This window comes from Thamnophis elegans, chromosome 1 (assembly GCF_009769535.1).
Source record: "Thamnophis elegans isolate rThaEle1 chromosome 1, rThaEle1.pri, whole genome shotgun sequence".
In the NCBI taxonomy this organism is placed as follows: domain Eukaryota; kingdom Metazoa; phylum Chordata; class Lepidosauria; order Squamata; family Colubridae; genus Thamnophis; species Thamnophis elegans.
Window position 1 is genome coordinate 75098002 of NC_045541.1, and position 20971 is coordinate 75118972.

The 20971-nt window shown below is 36.2% G+C and overlaps 1 protein-coding gene across 1 annotated transcript in view; it reads right to left on the bottom strand.

Annotated features, from left to right (window-relative positions):
* Positions 1 to 1103: 1103 nt before the first annotated feature.
* LRP5 (LDL receptor related protein 5) overlaps positions 1104 to 20971 on the bottom strand; it is a 133018-nt gene continuing 113150 nt past the window's right edge. The window contains exons 17-23 of the mRNA XM_032221039.1: positions 17566 to 17691; positions 13347 to 13583; positions 11453 to 11581; positions 8855 to 9088; positions 8219 to 8358; positions 7477 to 7574; positions 1104 to 6795 (exon numbers count right to left, since the gene is read on the bottom strand). Of these exons, the coding sequence (XP_032076930.1) occupies positions 6534 to 6795; positions 7477 to 7574; positions 8219 to 8358; positions 8855 to 9088; positions 11453 to 11581; positions 13347 to 13583; positions 17566 to 17691 (1226 nt within the window). The 3' untranslated portion in view covers positions 1104 to 6533. The remainder of the gene's footprint in view (positions 6796 to 7476; positions 7575 to 8218; positions 8359 to 8854; positions 9089 to 11452; positions 11582 to 13346; positions 13584 to 17565; positions 17692 to 20971) is intronic.

A 20971-nucleotide genomic window follows, 5' to 3' on the forward strand; every position in this document is an offset into this window, starting at 1 on the left:
AAGTAATAATAATAATGTATGTATTTTCTGGATAATGGCTTTAAAGCTTTCAAAAACTATTTTAAAATATTCAATAAATTGTATTAAATTTGCTTGATGTGAAACAAAAAGACTGCTAGTCTTCCCTCAGGCATGGAAGCTGGGTGACTGTGGGCCAGGCACTGAGATGTTGTAGATAATATGAAGGAATATTATGCATGCCTTGAGTTGTACAAGTAAAGCTGGAATATAAATCTCATAAATAAAATTTAACAATATTTTTTGGTGCAGGTCATTTGTATAGAATTACACAAAGACAAATTAAGTACCATGTGTTAGTTAAAGGAGGCAGTTTGGCATAGTGCTTAAGGCAGCACATTAGAAATCAGGAGACTGGGAGCTCTAATCCTGCTTTAGACGTGAAGCCATCGGGGTGACCTTGAACCAGTCATTCTCTCAGCCCCAGGAAGGAGGCAATGGCAAGCCACTTTTTTAAAAAATTGCCAAGAAAACTGTAGGGAATCGTCCAGGCAATTGCTAATGGTCACTGCTGACTCAAAGGCACAAATAAAAATAAAAAAGGGAAAAAATAATTTAAAGGATGAATTTTCTGGATCAGTTCTGAGCTGTAGTAAAGAATGCTATTCATTACAAATGCCCTTCATAATTTGGAGAGGATTCCAAAATTCTAGGTGTTACATATAACGAGGTGGCACCATAATTCAAATTGCTGAAGTTCTATGTATATACCGGTAACTGGAATGTAAAAGCTAGGACATTGCTATAAAATATTTTTCAGAGGTAACAAATAAATAATATTACTATTTTCAGTATATCTTCCTCCTTATGTAGCATATTCCTACACTTTCATTATATTGAAACTTCAGAAGCATAAAACTGGAAAGCAATGAAAAGCAATGTACTACAAGTTGTTAAATTTTAGTTCTAAAAGCAAGACATTTAAATAAAAATTTAAAACCCCACACTTATGGAACTACAGGTTGCAAAGTCAAAAATTGTTTTCTTTTTAAAGTGTACAATTCAGTCAGATACATATATTTTTGATTCCCAGAGTATTAAAAATATGTTTTTTTCACTATTGTAAAATTAAAAAGACAAACAAGTATTGGGCTCTGTTTTATTGTTGGCAAGGGAGCTTTTGCATATCCTGGTGTATATTGGACGTTAATATGACAAAAGATTATTTTCAGCTGCCCAATTAATACTCAAAATAGTGATTTTGGTAAAGCTTGTGCTTATGATATAAATGTCAATATTATTGTAGTAAAAATTAAATGGAATTCCAATCCTTAGGAAAGTACATTAATCTAATTTAATAACAGAGATTTTGTTACATAATTTTACAAAAATTTATACCAAGAGCATATTTAGCATCCATAAAATATAAACAGTGAAATGAAAAGGAGCACATTGGGTGTCTTAAAGCTCCCAATTTTGTAATTTCTGGGTAAAAAAATTCTCCCAGATTTCTCTGAAATATTTTCTGAAAAAAAACAAAAAAAAAACAAGCACAACTCTCTGTAAAATCACGTAATTAGTGACGTATTCACATATACAAACAAGCTGAGTCCCACCATCCTGTGAATGCCTTAACTTGGAATGAGTTGAACACAATACATATTTGCAACACCATGCTTGATGAAAAACTAACAAATGGAGCAAATGAGTAAAAGGTTGCTTTGTTTTTAAGGCTTTGTTATCATCTGCCCAAGTCAATATCCTAGACTGTTTAAAAAGACCAAAGGCACTTTTTCTCTGTGTGACAAACTGTATCTACAAAACGGTATATGAATATAAAGCTAAAATATTTAGGTTTGCAGAATACACTTTACAATATAAATATAAAACAGATCAGCATGAGTCTATTATAACAATTCTTGGCAATATCTGCATATTTTCATGTACATTTACATTACATTAGCAGCAACTGCAAAATACTTAGATACAATACAAAAAGCAGCCTGGGTTTCATTTCTAATTAGAATGCCCTTCGAGTTATGTATTGAACAGTAAAACATAACTCACTTAAAAATGTAAATTGCCAGGTTGCATCCAATGATTCCCCCTCTTTCATGTTCCCACCAAAGTGGGATGAGCCAGCTACTGCTTCTCTTGTTCGTCCGCCCCTCTCCACTTTTCCATAATTGGTTATTCTGCTTCCCTCATTCTTAGTGAAATGACCAAGAAGATCCTATGGGAAAGTTCACATATTGCAATAGCCCATAAGATGATTGGGTTTGGTTTACTGCAGTGGGCGAACCATCGTGATTTGTTAAATAATAGTTTATAGCTTAGCGTTCTGTAAAATCAGCCACCTATGGTTTATTAAAGGATCTATGATTTAATGTGAGCAGTGAAATGTGTATCCAACACAACACAAAAAGTAGATATATAATAGGCCCGGGAGGGGAGGGGGGAGTTGGAAAAGCTGTTAGCTGACTTTTCCCCTAGCTGAGCTCAATCGGCTCAAAAATAAAAGAGGATTCATGAGTTTGTAACTTGGCAAGCCTAATTTTGCTCCATTTTAATCCAGGCCCAATAGTTTTTATTCATTATTTAATAAAATGGATTGTTTTTTCCCCTAATTGCAAATAGCACAATTACATTATTTACAAAATATTTTCAACAAATATTATTTTACAAATTAAATTTGACACCACACACTGCTTTCCATCCAATACCCCAGCCACCTACATCCACACATAAAATTGGCAAAGGAAACTTCCAGGGAACTGAACTCCATCTCTAAAGGTGCTTAAAATATTTTTCAAAGACTTTTGGTACATTGCATGTTAAGACTAGCATTTCCTTTCAAAAAGGCTTAGTTGTCCTAACGTGTAAATTGCTAAGAGCAAGCTCGCTCTCAGGTCCAATATCAATAACTACTTTTAGTGAATTATGGATTTTAAAAACTAATGTCCATGAAGATGGATCTAAGTGGACCCCAACAAACATCAGCTACAGGGATTAGGTATCCAATCTGAAATCTTTCTACAAAGTAAAACCCAGTCTGGTTGGTAGAGATATGCTACTTAAGATTTCACCAACATTAACAATCACTTTTGAAAAGATAAACATTTAAATCGATTTCCCTAGGGTAGTGAGCCACACACAGCCACTAACCAATGGCAAGCCAATATAAGGAAGTTAACCTTTGACACTGCACTATGGCGAGATCTGAAGAAGAGTTTACTTGCTCCTTAAATTTTAATAAAGCCAATCAGTTACATTTACATACATCTACATGCATTGTATTTAGAATATAAAGATAGGGTTCATATTCATGGGCTAAGTCATAATGTGATTTGGTTCAGGCCTAGCATAAATCTAGCAATTGTATTTATTCAATCAGTTAAGCAAACCACGGCTTTAAAAAAAATGAGATCCAAAGCGTGTCAGTTCACTAGCCACCCTGGTTTATGTCATTTGTAACTCTTTGGCAACATGGCCAATGATCCCAAACTAGGATGGCTCTTGAAAGCCAAAATTACAATCAATAGTTTGCATGGTATCATTTCAAAATAGCTTGTAAAAATTAGAATTAATCTCTGCACTGATTCATGATTTGGTAAACTGTATCTTTTTTCTAACAGAAGAGAACTGAACTGTGAAGTCCTTTGTGCTCTATGAGCATGGTTGTTTACTTGCAGATGTTTCATTACCAGACTAGATAATATTATCAGTGCTAGTTTAAGTGTGGGGTTTGCTCTCTATTTATATACAGTAGTTCGCCCTGCTAGTGTTGATGGGAATGTGGTTTTCTCCTTGGTAATGAATCGTCTGCAAGCAAACGACCAAGCTCCCAGTGTGGTTTTTTTATGTGATTCATTGAGACCTATGTCAAAAAAGAAATGGATAATATCATAGCCCAGAGTACTACTGATATTAAGATATTTTAGCTAAAATTGTGGATCGGAGAGAGAGAAATAATTTAAAATAATGAAAATGTAACCATTATTTCTTGATAAGATATTTTTGACTTCACTCAATTCTACAACAACTCCAGTTGGGCAAATCTGATCATTTATATGAATTTGGTGAGATGTTTCTCAATTAACATGTTAATCAAGAAAGCAGCATATTTAATTTTCGTGATTAACACAAATTTATAATAGCAAGCAAGACTGTAGCCATAAGCATCATAGTACTCTGTTCACATAGGTAGCATTAGTTATTTTGTCATTGCTTAAAGTATCCAAATCACCACTGAATACAGTACACTTTTTTCAGCAAGCAGGTTAATATGGTTATTTACATTTCTTTTAAAAAATAAACTATTTATTCAAATTTTAATGTGCAGTACATTTTAGACAACAGAAACCTGGCAATGGTAAATCAAAGCATGTAATGTTAAGAATTAAAGGGTATCTTTTTATAAATGCTAGACAAAAGGTTAAAAGCAATTATAAAGAAAATTAGTGGATGCAAATCTCTCAACAATTGTGTGTATGTGTGTGCGCGTGCACACACGTACTAGCTTTATCTGTAACAAACTTAGAAATGGAATCCTGGACTTAGAAGAAGTTAATGTATTATCTTCCAATCCAATTTGAGTTACTATTAGTACGGAATGTTATGATTTTTGAGCTGAGCACTCTAGATGCATTGCTATGGACTATTTTTGCGCTAGACACACAGGCAATATGCCCCAAAAATTTTGACTTCCCCAAAGTATTCAGGTAAGGATATTTTTGCATACAAATAATTAATTCTATTTTTTATCTCCCATATTAAACTTGGAAAGAAAAGTAAAATCACATGACTGCAAAATATAAGTTTCTTGAGAGATCAGAATTCTCCTGTACTGAAAGATCCTAATTGCAAGTCCTCAGAATTAAACCATATCCAAACAATTAGGAATAGACTAATGGGAACATCTTCAGAAATAACAGATAGATAGACCTCCACCTTATTTCCTCTGGAAAAAAGGGCCAGAGGAAGAAGAAGTCTCACCTCACACTTGGCCAGAAATACTTGCTAAAACCCAGCTATAAATGTAAAAAAAAACCACAATTTTCATCATTGTCAATGATTCTATGACTGTCAAAAGCCGGCTGTACCTGCTGTTACGCAGCTGTGAAAACATACTGTAATTTTGGCTTTTCCCTCTTTTTCCAATCATATTTCATTATTTGTTCAGTCTCCTAATTCTACAAGCTTTCAAACATTCTGTGTGAGGCAATCAAACAAAAGCACAAGCACAGTCAGTAATGCGAGACGTGTTGCTCATTTTCTTCCTGACCCGTGATGAAAAGCACCTTTTTTTCTGGGTTTTGTTCCAAATAAAATGATCTTTTACTGAATGCTACCTCCGATTATGCGGATCCTTACTCCTGTGTGCGCGCTCACTCTCTCTCTCTCTAATATTATATATAGGCTAGAGAGGGTAAAATTTGGATTCTTACCCAGTGGAAAATATGATGGCGGTGTATGTTATGTTTTAAAATGAGGAAGGCTTGCTTTTTTCTTTACAACCAGGGACCTCGGTAGACCCTTATTCAAGAAATATACAAATGCATCAATTTGGATGAATAGTTTTGCTATTCAGTGAACTCTTTATAAATTGTTTTTAATTGATGAAATGTGTTTTAATTGTTATAGTTTTTTTAATAGAAATTTTCACTGGATGTGAGAGAAAAAGACACTTTGGGGGATTACATTTTTCTAAACTATTTTAATCTTTCAGAACATTGATTCATTCCTTTTTTCCACTTTTCAATTCTATTTCTATCTCTATCATGACCACCACCTCCTTCCTTTCCTCCCTCCTCTCATCTCCAAATCTCCTGAGCTGTTTTGGGGGGCCTTCAGAGAAAGCTAAAACATGAAGCAGTGCCTTGAATTTGACAGACTCGTAATAGAAGTGTGATGGGTTCAATAGGACTGAATGCTTATTTTAATTTGGGGAAAAGTAGTTCATGATGAATAATGTAATAAATCTAACACGTATTCTAGAAGTTCACTTTTTTAATGCACTGACTCTCTTGGAAAGTGAATGATGGAATAAAACAAAAGAAAGCATAGGAAGCCCATTTTTGTGGTTAAGTACCTAGGATCAAGTATTAATCCATACACACAGACACACACACATATACAGACATACACAGACACACAAGAATTTCCCTTGTGCGCATTTCAAATAACATCATCATTCATTCATTCATACATACTTCTTCTTGCCTTTTACATTAGTTAAAATAACTTGGCACATTCCCCTTTATTGAACAAAAAGATGATTTCAAAATGTTCCAAGCATATTATTTTCTGCTTCTCACCTCCTTTGGAGGTCAATTTAAATGTTGTGACTTCAATGCAAAGGCAAATTATGGCACAAAAGAATGGATTATTAAATTAAAAAAAATCAACATAAATATCACTTTGCTGTACAATTTTCACAGCCCAGGCCCATTCATTTTTATTCACATTTTTATAAGTACCCACCCCATTTTAGATCATAAAATATATATATTTAAAATCTTTGTTCATATTTAAAAAATATATTTACAGAAAAAGTCAAGTCCCTTCTGTTAAAATCATGAGGAGTCTGTACAAGGAGATGGAGGAGGGGGGTAAAGGTGGAAGTAGCTCCGCTCGGTAGCTGGAGATGGTGGGCAGCTTTCCTCTGCTGACATGTACTGGCTGCGAGGAGTAGGAGGTGGAGGATAAGGATCTGAGTCTGAGTTTAAGTCGATGTAGTATTTGTTGGCTTTCCACCGGCTTGTGGTGTAGTCACTGTCACATACATCTGTGCTGCAGGGGGTAGTTGGTGGAGCAATCCCTCTGATAAGATAAGGCCTAAAATACAAAATACACATTAGTAGCATTGTAGAAAAATTCTGCTGGCTGAGAAGGGAGAGAAGTTGGAGGCTTTCCACTTCTTTTTATCTGCAGCAAATTAGCCATCAATAGACACATAGACAACATCTACATACGGTGCAAAAAAGATAATCAACACACCAAAAAGGAAACAAAAAAACACACACCCCCAAACACTTCCCCAACAGCAATAAACACCCAGATGAGCATAGATTAACACCAACATTAATATTAAACTAACAATCAAGAAGTAAACACTATTTCCCAATCAAGGAACTGCCAAAGAACCTCCAAGATTCCCACCTATACTGGCAGGGCAAGCCACTAGAATATAAACTGAGAGTAAACCCCACTCCTTACTAAAACTGATGATGTTACCTAGCTTGGGTAATGGAACAACCAACCCTCAGACTGGGGTCCTTGGTGCTCATGTTTTTCTGAGCAGTCTAAAAATGCATGTCCATGTTAAGTCCTATCACGAAGCCTTATTTTCCAGTTTGAAGATTCCACCAATTAAACCGTACAAAGCTGACAACTGGAGCAGTTTTATTAGAAAAAGAAAGTATTCTTTATCCAAAGCTGTTATATAAGCAAAGTAAGAAGCAGATATTTAAATACTAAGAGTTAAAAAATCCGCCAAGTGGTTTTGAAAGCCATTACCTGTAAGACCTTGTTGTTGATGGAATGTTTGAAGAATAAAACATTTCTGTGTTATAGAGGGAGCGATCTGTAGCTGGTGAAGGTGGTGGATTCAAAATCTGTGTGAATGTAAAATGAAATAGTTTAATAATGTCCAATAGGAGCTACTTCTATCAATGAAATCATTTGAGATGCCTGAGGACAAATGAGCCTTCTGTGCTTTCTTTGGGTCATAATCTGAAAGACCATACTATGAGAATCTGTTTCAAATCCAGATGTTTTTCCTAAAACAACGGGACCATTCTATTAATGTGCCACTATTTAGAGTTATATAAATAAATAAATGTTCTGCTAATTATTACATTACGGAATCAGTATACATTTTATAGTAATTTATTTCCATGAAATAACTTGGAACTGCAGGATAAGCAGGGACAGCAATTCTCCACAATGTTACAATAGTCCTTTCCAGGAGTGCTGTCAAAAGTGCATTTTCTTAAATATAAATGTTCAAGTTGGGTATATGTGAGAAATAGAACCATTCCCCAACTCCCATCAGCTATTGGCATGTTATGGCTGACTGAGAGGAAACTGAGATATTTGAGCCCAATCTAACTTCCTTAAGTTTGATTCAAATTTCATGTTTGCCTGATAGCAGCTCCTCCCTCCTCAACAATTATCTAGCTAAATGTGCTGTTCAAGAAGAACTAATAGGAACTGGAATCACAATTGCAACATGGCTTATACAATTTGCAACACTTACCTGTGGATAAAATGTGGCTTTTGTACTGGATGAACTACTAGAGGAAGCTCCAGTGACGTGGTTTCTGTCATAAAGGGGGGCACCACTGCTTCCACCCATTAGGCTCATGGAGCTAATCATGGATTTTCCACAAGAGATGCCTATATGGATAGAAGAAATAAGAATATATTTATTCAGATATAAATTCAATGAAATTTACCAAAGCAATTACTGTGGTAAAAGATGTCTATATGGACTGCAGAATCTTGGTTCTATCACAAGGCTTTAAAAAAGTGCAATCCCTTTAAATTAAATACATATCCTATAATACATACAGTTCTGCATCGTATCTATAAACAATCCTATTCAAAGCATACTACTCAGGCAGAGGATATGGCTAAAAGAATAATAACAGATCTCAAATTCTGAGCGCTGGCATTCCAAAGGAAGCAAGAATCCACTCCAAAATATTGCCCTTCATTCTATTGCCAAAGATTCTAAAATAGTAGTTTGGCCGGAGATTCAACAGCAGGAGTAATATAATGAAGATCATCATATAGCCACAGCCAGTTGTTATTTAGCATGTGGCAAAGTTAAAAGAACAAAACAAAATCTGAAGAACATTATAGGAATACAGAGAGACACTGCTGCTATTACCTGTAAAGGTCCCGTGCTGAGAACTCCCTGGAGCAATGAAATTTAAGGGGACGTGAGGGGTCCCGCTGACATACTCGTGTGGAAAAGGTCCATTAGGCCCAGCGTAACGTTGGCAAACCACACGCTGGCAAACAAAGTACATGCCTCCCATGACAAAAAGGGTAAGAATAATTCCAATCACAGGCCCAATAGCATTACTTTGAGGTCCAGAATCATTAGAGGATTTAATTTTTTCTGTAAAAAGAAAAAGGAAATTAGAACTTTTTAGTCATTTTTTTTTTTTAGTCATTTATTTGACATTTATAGGCTGCCCTTTTCCCTGAGGGGACTCAGGGCGGCTTACAATTAATAGGAAGGGAGTGCAAGACGAAACACAAGGAAAAAAAATGTGAATAAAAAAAATAAACCAGTAAAACACAACATTCATTCAGCATTCGGGTGGGGCGAGGTTAGGGTCTTATCCCCAGGTCTGACGGGATAGCCAGATCTTGAGGGCTGTGCGGAAGGTCTGGACGGTGGTGAGGGTGCGAACTCTATCTCTTCCCTTTTAACAGCCCTATAAATGTTAGTATAAAAATAGTAAAGGGCCCTTTTGGCACAGGCTTCCAGTTATTAACAACATAACCCAGACATGACGGGTGGAATTTACATTCTAAGTAATTTTTTCACTTATGTGAGTTATCAATAGGTTCAGTTATCATCTTTGATGTTGGAGATTCTGGCTGAAAAGGTTCTCCTCTATAGAATGTAATTCTGTTGGAACAATTCCAAGTTTGTCCCCAAAGTTTATATCTATCAATATCCCACTACTGCAAATCGTGTACAGATTGGTACTTCCAATTCTAGATGACTTTGGTTATTCCTTATGTGCAAAGGCTCCGCAAGTACTGTGGGTGCTTTATTTTTCTGTACAAGTGGCTAAAGCAACTAACTTTTAAAATTATTAACATCAAAAGAAGTTTTAACAATGTGTGCAGTGCCAAAAGGGTAGCATTTGTTGAGAATAGCAATAGCAATAGCAGTTAGACTTATATACCGCTTCATAGGGCTTTCAGCCCTCTCTAAGCGGTTTACAGAGTCAGCATATTGCCCCCAACAACAATCCGGGTCCTGAGAAGGATCAGCAAATGAGAGTACGAAGGACAGGAGCCTATTAGAAATAATATTTGTTTCAAAGTTTGTAGAAATAAATACTAAAAGTTTACTTCCATCTCCACCTCCTGCATAAAATAACCTTTTTCCTGTCACCTCGCATCAGCTGGTATAGTAAACCAGATATTGCCTTCCTTTTATCATCTTTTTACAATTCACAGTAAATGAAGGCTTTCAGTAAACTTACTAGCAAGACACATACACATACCTTTGCACTGAAACACTGCAAAGGAAGAAAGATGTGGAATCCTCAACAGTATCACCTTTCCTGGTTTGAGAGTGACACCTTCCCACTCTCACAATGTCTGCCTTAGTAACCTTTCTCAACTAGCAGAGTCCACAAGTGTCATCTTTGATTATAATCGAACTATAACACGTTGATAAGGGTCTCCTCAAACCTGGAACCAATCTAACATCACTTAGGAGCCCCCAAGCTTTAATGTATTGAAGGGGGCATTCAAATAGAACCAATATTTCATGCATCTTCTCTTCATAACTTCAATAGTTCTTTTCAGTGTTTAAAAGGCTGTTCGATGCTTACTACATTTTATTTATATGCAAATTCCATTAGGGAGGATTTGATGGTGGCTGGATCATGGTAACTTGTGGTTTTCCCATATCAATTTGGCCCAAGGAATACATAGTCTAAATTATTTTTGGTCTTCTTTTTTGACCATGGGATGATGGGACTTGTAATCCAGTGCATCTAGAAGGCACCAAATTGGGGAAGGGTAGACTAGTTTGCAATCTGTAGCATTTTATTACAAGAACCCTTGTGGCTCTTTTCTGTATAAGATTATCTCTATTGCAACCTAGTTATCAATGGCAATCATTCTAATGAAAAATAGCCAGTTCAATTCCTTTTACAAAATTCTGGACGTTATCGGAGGGTTGCTATCTCTAAGTATTTTTCCCTCAACCCCAACAAATACAGAGGTGCTAGGACTGAAAATATAGAATTATTATCAAACCATCCACAGTCAGAAAAGGGCATTTATGGTTAGCATAAACGATGCAGGGATTAAAGCCAATCTGAACAGCCACCAAAGGCCCAGGGGGACAAGACAGAATTGCATCTGCTTTGGCCTTTTGATAATAGCTTTATTTTTCACAGGATGTGGATTTGGCTACATCTGAAGAAAGAAAAATGACAGCTTTCTGAAAACTGCAAAGCACCATTGAACAGTACTTCGTTTCAAGGACAGAAGTATTAAGCCTCAGCAATAGTAAATAACTATATTTGCTTTTCTAGACTCGGAAAATAAACAGTGATCCCTGGATCCAAACTTGCCTTTATGAACTGATAGCTTCCAGTGATGCTGGGCTGAAAAGCTTCAGAATTTCCTAGTTGTTGGTTAAATTGGCTGGGAATTCGGGGAATGTTAGCCCAACACATATTGTGTAAAGATAGTTAACAATAGGAGGCCTTTTACAATACCAACTTACCAGTAAAAAGTGTCTTGTCACAGAAAAGTTCATCAGAACCATCAATGCAGTCCGGAAAGGAGTCACACTGCTGTTTTTTGAGAATACACTGGCCATTGGCACATTGAAAGTGATTCTGGAGACAAATAGCTGTGAGTGGGCGGGTAGGATGGGAGAGAATCATCAAACAATTTTTAATACTGTCAAGATAAATCAACCAAACCTAAACTAAATAATAAACAAATCACTTTCTTCAAGAAAGCAGTTGTTTTATAAGCCTCCAAGAACCACAAATAAACATTATACTTGGTCCTCTTGAAATCAAGCATCTGGCAGAAAACATAAATGCAAACCACTCACAGTCTTCTGTTAAGTGCCAAAGATATGGGAGGATGAACTATCATAGTGTCAATCTAGAGTTTACTCTAATCCCTTAAAAAAGGGAAGGACCTTTGTGGCTTGAGGACACAATTTAAAAAATGTAGTGTGGTGGGGAGAAATAGAAGGCTATGAAGAATGTGACAAGGATGGCCTGGCATCATTTAGGAGTGCCTAAGCAGAATGTTTTATTCTACTTTTGGAATGGGTGTTTTATATAACAAGAATATGAAAATAAAACTCAATAATGAATTATTGCTATAGGCAGTGACTTTGATTAATTAATTCATTACATTTGCTTTATTTATATGCTGCTTTTTTTCTGGAAGGCTCTGGATGGCTAATAATAACTTCACTGAACAAGAAATCTCCTTAACAACAGCAACAAAAACCCACTTGATTTATTAACCATTCACCATAAAGCAAATGATCAAAAATATACATTCAAGAAAATGTACAGGACAATTCAAAATCTATGCCTGCACTTGTGGGGGAGAGAAAACAGCCATAATTGCTCTCCTGAAAATCAGGAGGGAAGGCATGCCAAAGTCTGGAAGATTTGATAGAAAATGCTGGCTTCTGGGGTCTCATCCAGTAGCATCCCTATACAGGACAGGATCTGGAGGCCTAAACCTTATTTGATCTTAATGGACATCAAATGAATGTGGGAAAAGACAGGCCTCAGAGAATCTGGTCTTGAATCATGTAGGGCCAGAATCTTGGAATTGCATCCAGATGCCAACCAGCAACCAACACAAGTCCTAAAACAGTCGAGCCATCCAAGAATATTGGGATGTATCCATCACTGTCTAGGACTCTGCATTTTGTATCATTTATAGCTTCCAAATGCTTTCCGAAGGCAGCCCTATGTAAAGTGATTGTAAGTAGGAGCCCCACAATAAAGATCGCAACTGGAGCATGAGATATAATTAAACAAAAGCCTTCTTGGTCACAGCTGCTAGCCCCCAAGTTGCAAACCATCTCTGAATAGGGGAGTGCAACTCCATTCAGAGTGAACATCATTTGACCTTGAAATTCAAAACTAATTTGTCTTGGAGGGGGTCATTTTAAGACTGTCCCTTCTCATACAGGCCCTGAAAGCTTCCCTTCTACCACCTCTTCTGTTTGACTAGGCGGAGATCTATAGGTGTATATGTATAAGCATAGTTCGGTTTGCTTCCCTCATTGCTGAATCTAACAACGTGCATGTGTTGAACATAAGGAGGAGCCGAGGTGGCGCAGTGGTTAGGGTGCAGTACTGCAGGCCACTTCAGTTGACTGTTATCTGCAGTTCAGCGGTTCAAATCTCACCGGCTCAAGGTTGACTCAGCCTTCCATCCTTCCGAGGTGGGTGAAATGAGGACCCAGACTGTGGGGGCAATTTGCTGACTCAATTTGCTAAAAATCTGTAAACCGCTTAGAGAGGGCTGAAAGCCCTATGAAGCGGTATATAAGTCTAATAAAATAAATAAATAAATAAATAAATAAATAAATAAATAAATAAATAAATAAATAAGATAAAATATATAGCTCTTACTTTCACAATAAGATTCATCAGATTTGTCTTGGCAATCAACTTCTCCATTACATCTCAAATGTGCATCGATGCACTGTCCCTTCTCACATTGGAACTGGGTTGCTGAGCAGATGGGACAGTTTTCTTCATCACTCTGATCGTCACATTCGGAAAAGCCATCACAACGCCATGCCATGGGAATGCAATCAATCTCCCCAGTTGCACACGTGAACTGATCCGGGGAACAGGTTGGTGGCTCTAAAAGGAATTTTTTAAGAACTGCAGGAAACTCTTCAAAATATTAAATAATTTACAACAAAATGCACTGTTTTATCTTTGTAAAGCCCCGTGGTGCTATTTAGCTGGTTTTATCCGGTTCGAGCGAACCGATAGAGACGGCGGCGGGAGGCTCCGCCCACCAGCCCGGACGTAATCACATCCTGTTTTTGGTGCTCTGGCATGCGTGGAAGGTTCTCACATTTGCGAACTGGTAGCAAAAGTAAGTTGATTTCACCCATGGTAAAGCCCTTGTACTATATCCTGTAACATTAGGAAATTTATTTCAATCAACCTGAACAATCACTCTGCCCAGACAAGGCAACTCTACCACCTTTACAAATAAGACATAAAATATGCAGAACCCCCTGAATGTATTGAAAATCTGCAATCTATTATTTGGAGGCTATGTTTGGAAATGTCAGTCTCAAAGAGACAACAAATTTCAATTTGCGATTTAGTCTGGAAAACTAGTTCCAAAAGGAGCAAATTCAATGCCTAAAAAATAAGTGTCCTGTGTATCATACACTAAGTCTAAATTATAATTAAGTAATTAACATGAAACACTGTAATTCGATAACTGCAATAAATGAATTGATAACTAAGAAGAGCTGCATTTACATAATTAAAAAATAAACTAGCTTTTCCTTCAAGTCCCTGTATTGAAATCTGCCTTTCATGAAGAAACTTGCCATTCAAACTTAAAATGCTTGTGACAGCTACTTATAAAAAACGTGTTTGAAAAAAAGCCAGTTGATAACAATAATCAAATGTTTTTTTCATAGAACAAAATTCTTATAGAACAAATTACAATTAACTGAAATTAATCTGTCTAGCCAATTGATTTCTAATATGAATAACAAGATCTTATTTATACCCAAAGTTTCCTTAAAACAATCATCACAGAACATTTTGTGCCTTTTTTCCAAGGATTTATCAGCTAATAAGAATTTTTTTTCTCCATATGACATCTGGAAGAATTTCATTTGACCACTTTTAAAGAGGGGTGAAATTAATTCAGAGCACCTTGAATGGTACAATGGACAACTGAGTGAAACATGTAATGCTGATTTGAGCTACATTCTCCACACAGAGATGTTGAAAGAGTTTACTCTATTTCCCTTATACACCTCTTGAAAAAAGTTTTTTTCCTGGCAACACAATGGTGAGAGTTTCTGCTCTTGTACTTCTATATGCCTAAATCCAGGACGTTGTTCGATCTCTTATAAGGCCCTCTTAGATCCCTTGATTTTTAAGGCTTGAGTTGAAAATTCACAATAGGTAAACCAGATCTGAGACAATGCATTTTTCCCCATGAAGAATTACACTTGTACACAAGGAACAAATGGTTTATTGAATGCAGTGAGTCACTTGGATCACTATTCTTTAAAAAACTCACAATGAATTCCCACCCCACCCCCACATATTTTTTTTGGCATCTTTATAGGTACAATCTACCATAAAATATCAGGCTCAGTATTTTGGCCCTGAATAGAGTGACTGCAGAGAGACTACATAAGTATGCCTGTGATGGTTGACAAATCTGATATACTGAAGATTTCAAATTAGGATGCTAGGAGAAAAGACAAGGATAAATATAAAATTACTGTATTAGGAATGGTATGTAAACGTGAGATTCAGCATACAATAAGAAGAGTGCATTTGTCATGAGGAATCTCTCACAAATGGAGAAGCATGGGCCAATAAACTGATTTCTTTCTCCATAGAATAGATGTAAAACTCCAATACCACAGAGCATGTTGTGGTTGCAAGACAGAAACTGTTTATAAGAGATCCCTGGAGAGCTCATAGTACAGCAAATGTGTCATTTAAGAGAAAGAAGTATTTTCAAAACAAACTTGAAAAGGAAGTTTTAAGCTGCAAAGATGGGAGAAAAAAGCCTTCCTGATGAGAGGAGATGTTTATTTTCACAGAAAATATAGCCATAAATATTTTGAAAAATGTTTTCTTCCATAAAAGCAAAGAAAGGATATATTGGAATAAAATGGACAAATTTGGACAGTATATATACACTGAAATAGGGGAAACTCTTAGCTAAAAACATAGCACCATAGTGCTTAACGCTGAGTTGCAAGGTATCGATTTTACGTAATGCCATTTGTATGTAATTATAACAGCACAATTATGCTATTTCCTACTGCCTTTTGTTTATCCACCCAAAGTAACAATTTCCAGGATTTTTGTAAAATACACGGAAGCCACACTTTTGGAATATTAAATGTAAACTCAGAAACTAAGCTCCAAGCAGTGACTTATGACTTAATGTTATATGTAATTAGCTTTGTAAGGAAATTATGAACTATTAAGGCCTTCATCATATGGATGATATCAGTTCCTAAAGTCAAATCTTGCTTTTTTAGAAGCTATCTACAAATTTAGAAAACAGAACTAGTTAATTAAAACTCACTGCATCCAAAAGTGGCCTGTTGTTAGTAGAAAAAAATTTCCATGCAATTTATACTTCACAGAGAAATCAGTAAAAACAACTCAAAGACAGGTGTGTGTGTGTATCTATATGTATATTTGTATTGTATTTATGTGACACTCATCTTGTCTAGAAGCCTCTGGGCGGCTTACAAACAGGTTCCCTTAGTTATTTGTGATTCCTTTATTCAGAGGAAATACAGACTAGATTTCATTATCTGCAGTAAAGGAGTTCACATAACCCCAAATTTGGAGATGATTTCTGTGTGGATTTTTTGTGCATATTATGCATGTTTTAAATGATGATTGGGGCACTGCATATTTTTTATAAAATCTTCTTTTCTGTGGTTTTGTTATCCCCAATTTTGAATGAAACCGAGGAATAATAAGGATAGCCTTGTGTAGATTATTTTATTTAAATCCTCAAAGCAAAATGAGAAAGGAAGGAGAACGGGTAAAAGAAACACTGAGGGTAGATGTCATTTACAAACAGGACTGTTCTCAGTAGTATTTAGTACTCCAATCACAGCATTTCCTGGAATGTTTGATTAGTTGCATCACTTTGAAGAAGTTCAAAGGCACTATTGCACAGAGAATCTCTCAGTATGAACTCGGTCTCCAAATATCTACATGATGTATTGATGAGATCACTCAAGGGTTCATGATTTGAATTTGATCACTTGGTTAATATAACCCATCTCTAGTTTACAACTCATTGAGTGATTCTGAGCAGGTCCTCAATATGGATTAAAAAAACCTGGGGTTCAGTCTAGACAAAATAAAAGTTCTGCTGCTCAGCAGACAATCTAATACGAGGGCCAGCTGCAATATATTTTGGGTGGAATAGTTTTAGATTATACTTGTTTTATGGGGAAGCAAATAAAAACGCCTCTTGCTGTTATCTTTTCCCACCGACCTTCTATTATATTTCACTGAAATACAGAGCCTAAGAAACAATTAGATAACACTACAGTGAGATTTTCTTACAGCATTTCCTCAAGATAATGAATAAAGTATCACAACATAGTTTTTGGTGGGAACAACCAGCATAGTTATGAAAACAGTAAAATGCACTGCAGTTCTGTGTACATTAGCATACATTAGACTCGCTATGATTTCTATAACACTCCCTCCCAACTACAGTACAGATATTATACAGGTCTTGTTAATATACTGTCACAGTTACAGAAAGATGACTGTGTATGTAAAAATGGTAGTCAAATTTACCTGCTGAATTTAAGTTGCTCTCATAATCTCATTTGGCTGCAAATACTGCCTGCCAATGGCAAGGGATTGAGTGCATGAACCGGTCAAGCAACGTGAAGGCTTCCCACAAAACGGGGCCCTGCAGATCTCTCTGAGTTTAACTCAAATAATTCTCACATTGTCTGCTACATCTAGGGAGCAGTAGCTGAGGAGAACTGTTCTAGAGCCATGAAGTACAAATACATCTGACTTGTGAAGCTTGAATGCTTGCCAATCTTTTCTGAAAGGAAAGCTTTTGCTTAAGATTACTTACCTCCACACGTTAAGAGGTCCTGGAGAAGTACCAAATGAACAGGGCAGGAACACCTTGGAGTCCCATCTCCTTTTGCTATACAGAGGTGTGAACATTTCCCATTATCTCGGGAACACGGATGGTTTGCTTCAAGCAAAGAAAAAAGGAGGATAGCAATTGTTTATAGAGTTAGGGGGAAAATTCCTAGATCTATTACTACTTAAGTACAGGTAGTGCTTGACTTACAACAGCTCATTTAATGACCGTCCAAAGTTATAACAGCATTGAAAAAAGTGACGTAGGACCCTTTTCAGAGTTACAACCTTTGCAGCATCCCCATAATCATGGGATCAAAATTCAGACACTTTACAACTGATTCATATTTATGGCCGTTGCTGTGTCCCAGGTCATGTGATCTCTTTTTGAGACCTTCTGACAAGCAAAGTCACTGGGGAAAACAGATTCACTTAACAGCTGGGTTACTAACTTATCAACCACAGTGATTCACTTAATGACTGTGGCAAGAAAGATTGTAAAATGGAGCAAAAGTCACTTAACAACAAAAATTTTGGACTCCAATGTGGATGTAAGTTGAGGACTACCTGTAATAGTTTGTAAATTCCAAGTTTCTTTACAGACACTTTATTATTGCCCCGAATTGCTATATCACAGTTAAACTCTTACAGGCTGGCAGGTGGGGGAGGGGGGGATATAAAGGCAGCAATAGGGCATGGTAAAGAGGAAAAAAACCCCAAAACACTGCTTTAGATATTAAGAGTTCTCAATCAACACTTTTAGAATATTGGTCAATTGTGCGCTTCTTGTTTCATTTTTAGCAACAAAGTGAGGCTCCACCTCACTGAAACAACGAAAGAACTGCAAGCACATCCTCATTACGGTAGCTTAGCTGAGGCATTCACTTAAAATTAACTTCACATCTTCCCCTCTGTAAACTATCTGTTTCCACTCAAACTGGTAATTAGTAATATCTTAAAAAACTATTAGTTTCCTCTGTCCTCCTTTTCCTTTTGAATTGTGGCATTTAAACATGGAGAATAGGGTGGAACATTGTTTTCTGCTTGTATATAATAAATATATTCTATACACTTTACAAATGGTAATAAGTAAATGTTTCCAATATGCATGAAAGAGTAGCTCTTTGAAACCTATTTTAATTTATTTAATTGATATATAGGCTGCCTATCTTCTTTGATAAAGAATGAGTTTAATGAACAATGAAAAAAGATTGAATTCCTTTTCTATGTTCTCTGAAGACTATATGACTTCTAAATAATTATGCATAAAAGTCAAGCTGCCCAGGATACAAGCTGAAGTAATAACCTTTCTAGAACTGGGCTCAATATTACCTGAGATCAAAAGACAGGTATATTCTTAACTCCCAGCAAGCATGGGAAATTTCATGAGAAAAAACATAACAATTTTTTTGCCTACTTGTTCATTCTGATGAAAAACTTAGAAAATTTTCAGAGTTTAGTATATAAACTCATGGCGGCATTAGAATAATCACTGACTTGTAATACATGTGTGTGTGTGTGCGTGTGTGTGTGTGTATTTGCCCGTGGACATGTGTGGTCAACAGCCATTTTTCTTACTTCTGGGGAAATGTGCACAGCCTCTTATAAAAAGGTACCTGCTTGATCATTAAAAGACAAAGGATTAACTTCCTTATTGTATTTTCTGATACCTAGGACTTTGTTGTTGTAACATAATGCTTGTGGGCAGTATACAAAGAAGGAAGGAAAGATAAATCAGTTTTACCATGTAACAGCCAATTTCTTTTAGAAACAGTAGCCCACACATGTCGGGAGATTTCATATTGTGACTACCAAATACCAAAAGCAAACAAAACAAGTATCTCCCAAAAAAAATCAGAAGATTTCCTTATAGGGCTGAAGATAGCTTGTTAATGGAGTTTTGTAGTATTTTGGGCTTACAGAGCAGTGATGGAAAGTGCTTAGGAAGGCTGTGGAGAGCAGGGTTTTTTATCCCTTTAAAAAAATCAATAAGATGTTTTCTAGAGAAAAGTACTGCTGAGTGAGAACAGCAAAAAAAGTCCTCCTATTCTTAACCTATTCTGAAAACCACTCCTTTTGTGAATGATACACTCATTCGCGCAAAAAGCAGATTTTTTGCTAAATGTATTTTTTATGTGGCTGAAGCATGAATTCTGAGATAATACAATCCACTCTGGATACATTTCCAAATTTAGAGAACTTTGCTCCAATGAACTCTTAGCTAAAGTTGGCGTGTTTGTGGCTTCAGAACCACAGTAAAAGGTTTCTAATTTTAGTTTAACTTTAATTTAAAAAGTTCTTGAACATCCCACTAGGTCTCAGTCAACAATATATACATGAGGTAAAATAATCTCATTTAAGATGAACTTCACTCAAGGTTGATGTAAGTTTTAAGAGGCCTGCCTATTTTAATTCCTTACACTTATAAATAAAGTTATAAGATATTAATTAACTCTCTGTGGCAGGAACATCCTTCAAGATGTTCACAGTAGCTATTTAAATTTTTCCATGTAAGTGCTCACTGCTATGTAACTAGAGCTAGTTAGATTTATTTTATTTTCTCTTACTTCTTGCATTTAATTTTTATTGCACACTACTTCTCACTCTTTTCCTGGTTTTGCATAATGTTGCCTATCCTGAAAGAGAACAGTAAGTTGAGTATATATGTATATTTGGACTATGTAGTCTTGTTGCCATTGATATCTTTGACATTTTGACAGTAGAGGCTTTTCAGGAAGCAACCAAAATCAATTTATTCCTTCTTAAAAAGAGGTTGGAATAATAGTATATGTTCTGTTAGATGGGAGACATGAAAGAATCTGTAGTAAGTATTGGATCATGGGTGGGCGTTACTGCTGGTTTGCTCATGTGCACGCTGAATGCACACTGTGCATGCATAGGCAGTTCAATGGAAATTATTCTGCGCATGTGCAAAACTAAAAAAGAAGATGGTTTGGGGGCATGGCCAGCCTGGGTCGCTGCCTGTTCTGCGACCCAGGCCGGCATACTACTACCAGTTTGGACAAACCGGTAGGAACCCACCTCTGTATTGGATGCAATTCACCCTGAAACTGGAGAGAAAAATAAAAAATTGGAATATTATCTCATATGGTCCGGGCATATCCCACGATTGCCACTTTGGGGATTGAAATCTATAGTATCATCAGTGAAGTTTTAGTTCAATCACTGACAATTAAAGATGCATTTCTGCTATTTGGCTATATTCCAAGCAACAAAATATGCAGACCAGTTGTACACAGGGTACAACTGAAAGATGTATGCATTTATTTACTGAATTTATATTTTGGTGACTCCTATAGGCTCATGGTAGCTTATAAAAATCTATTATAAAACAATGGCAAACAATATTTAAACAACATATATAAAGCATT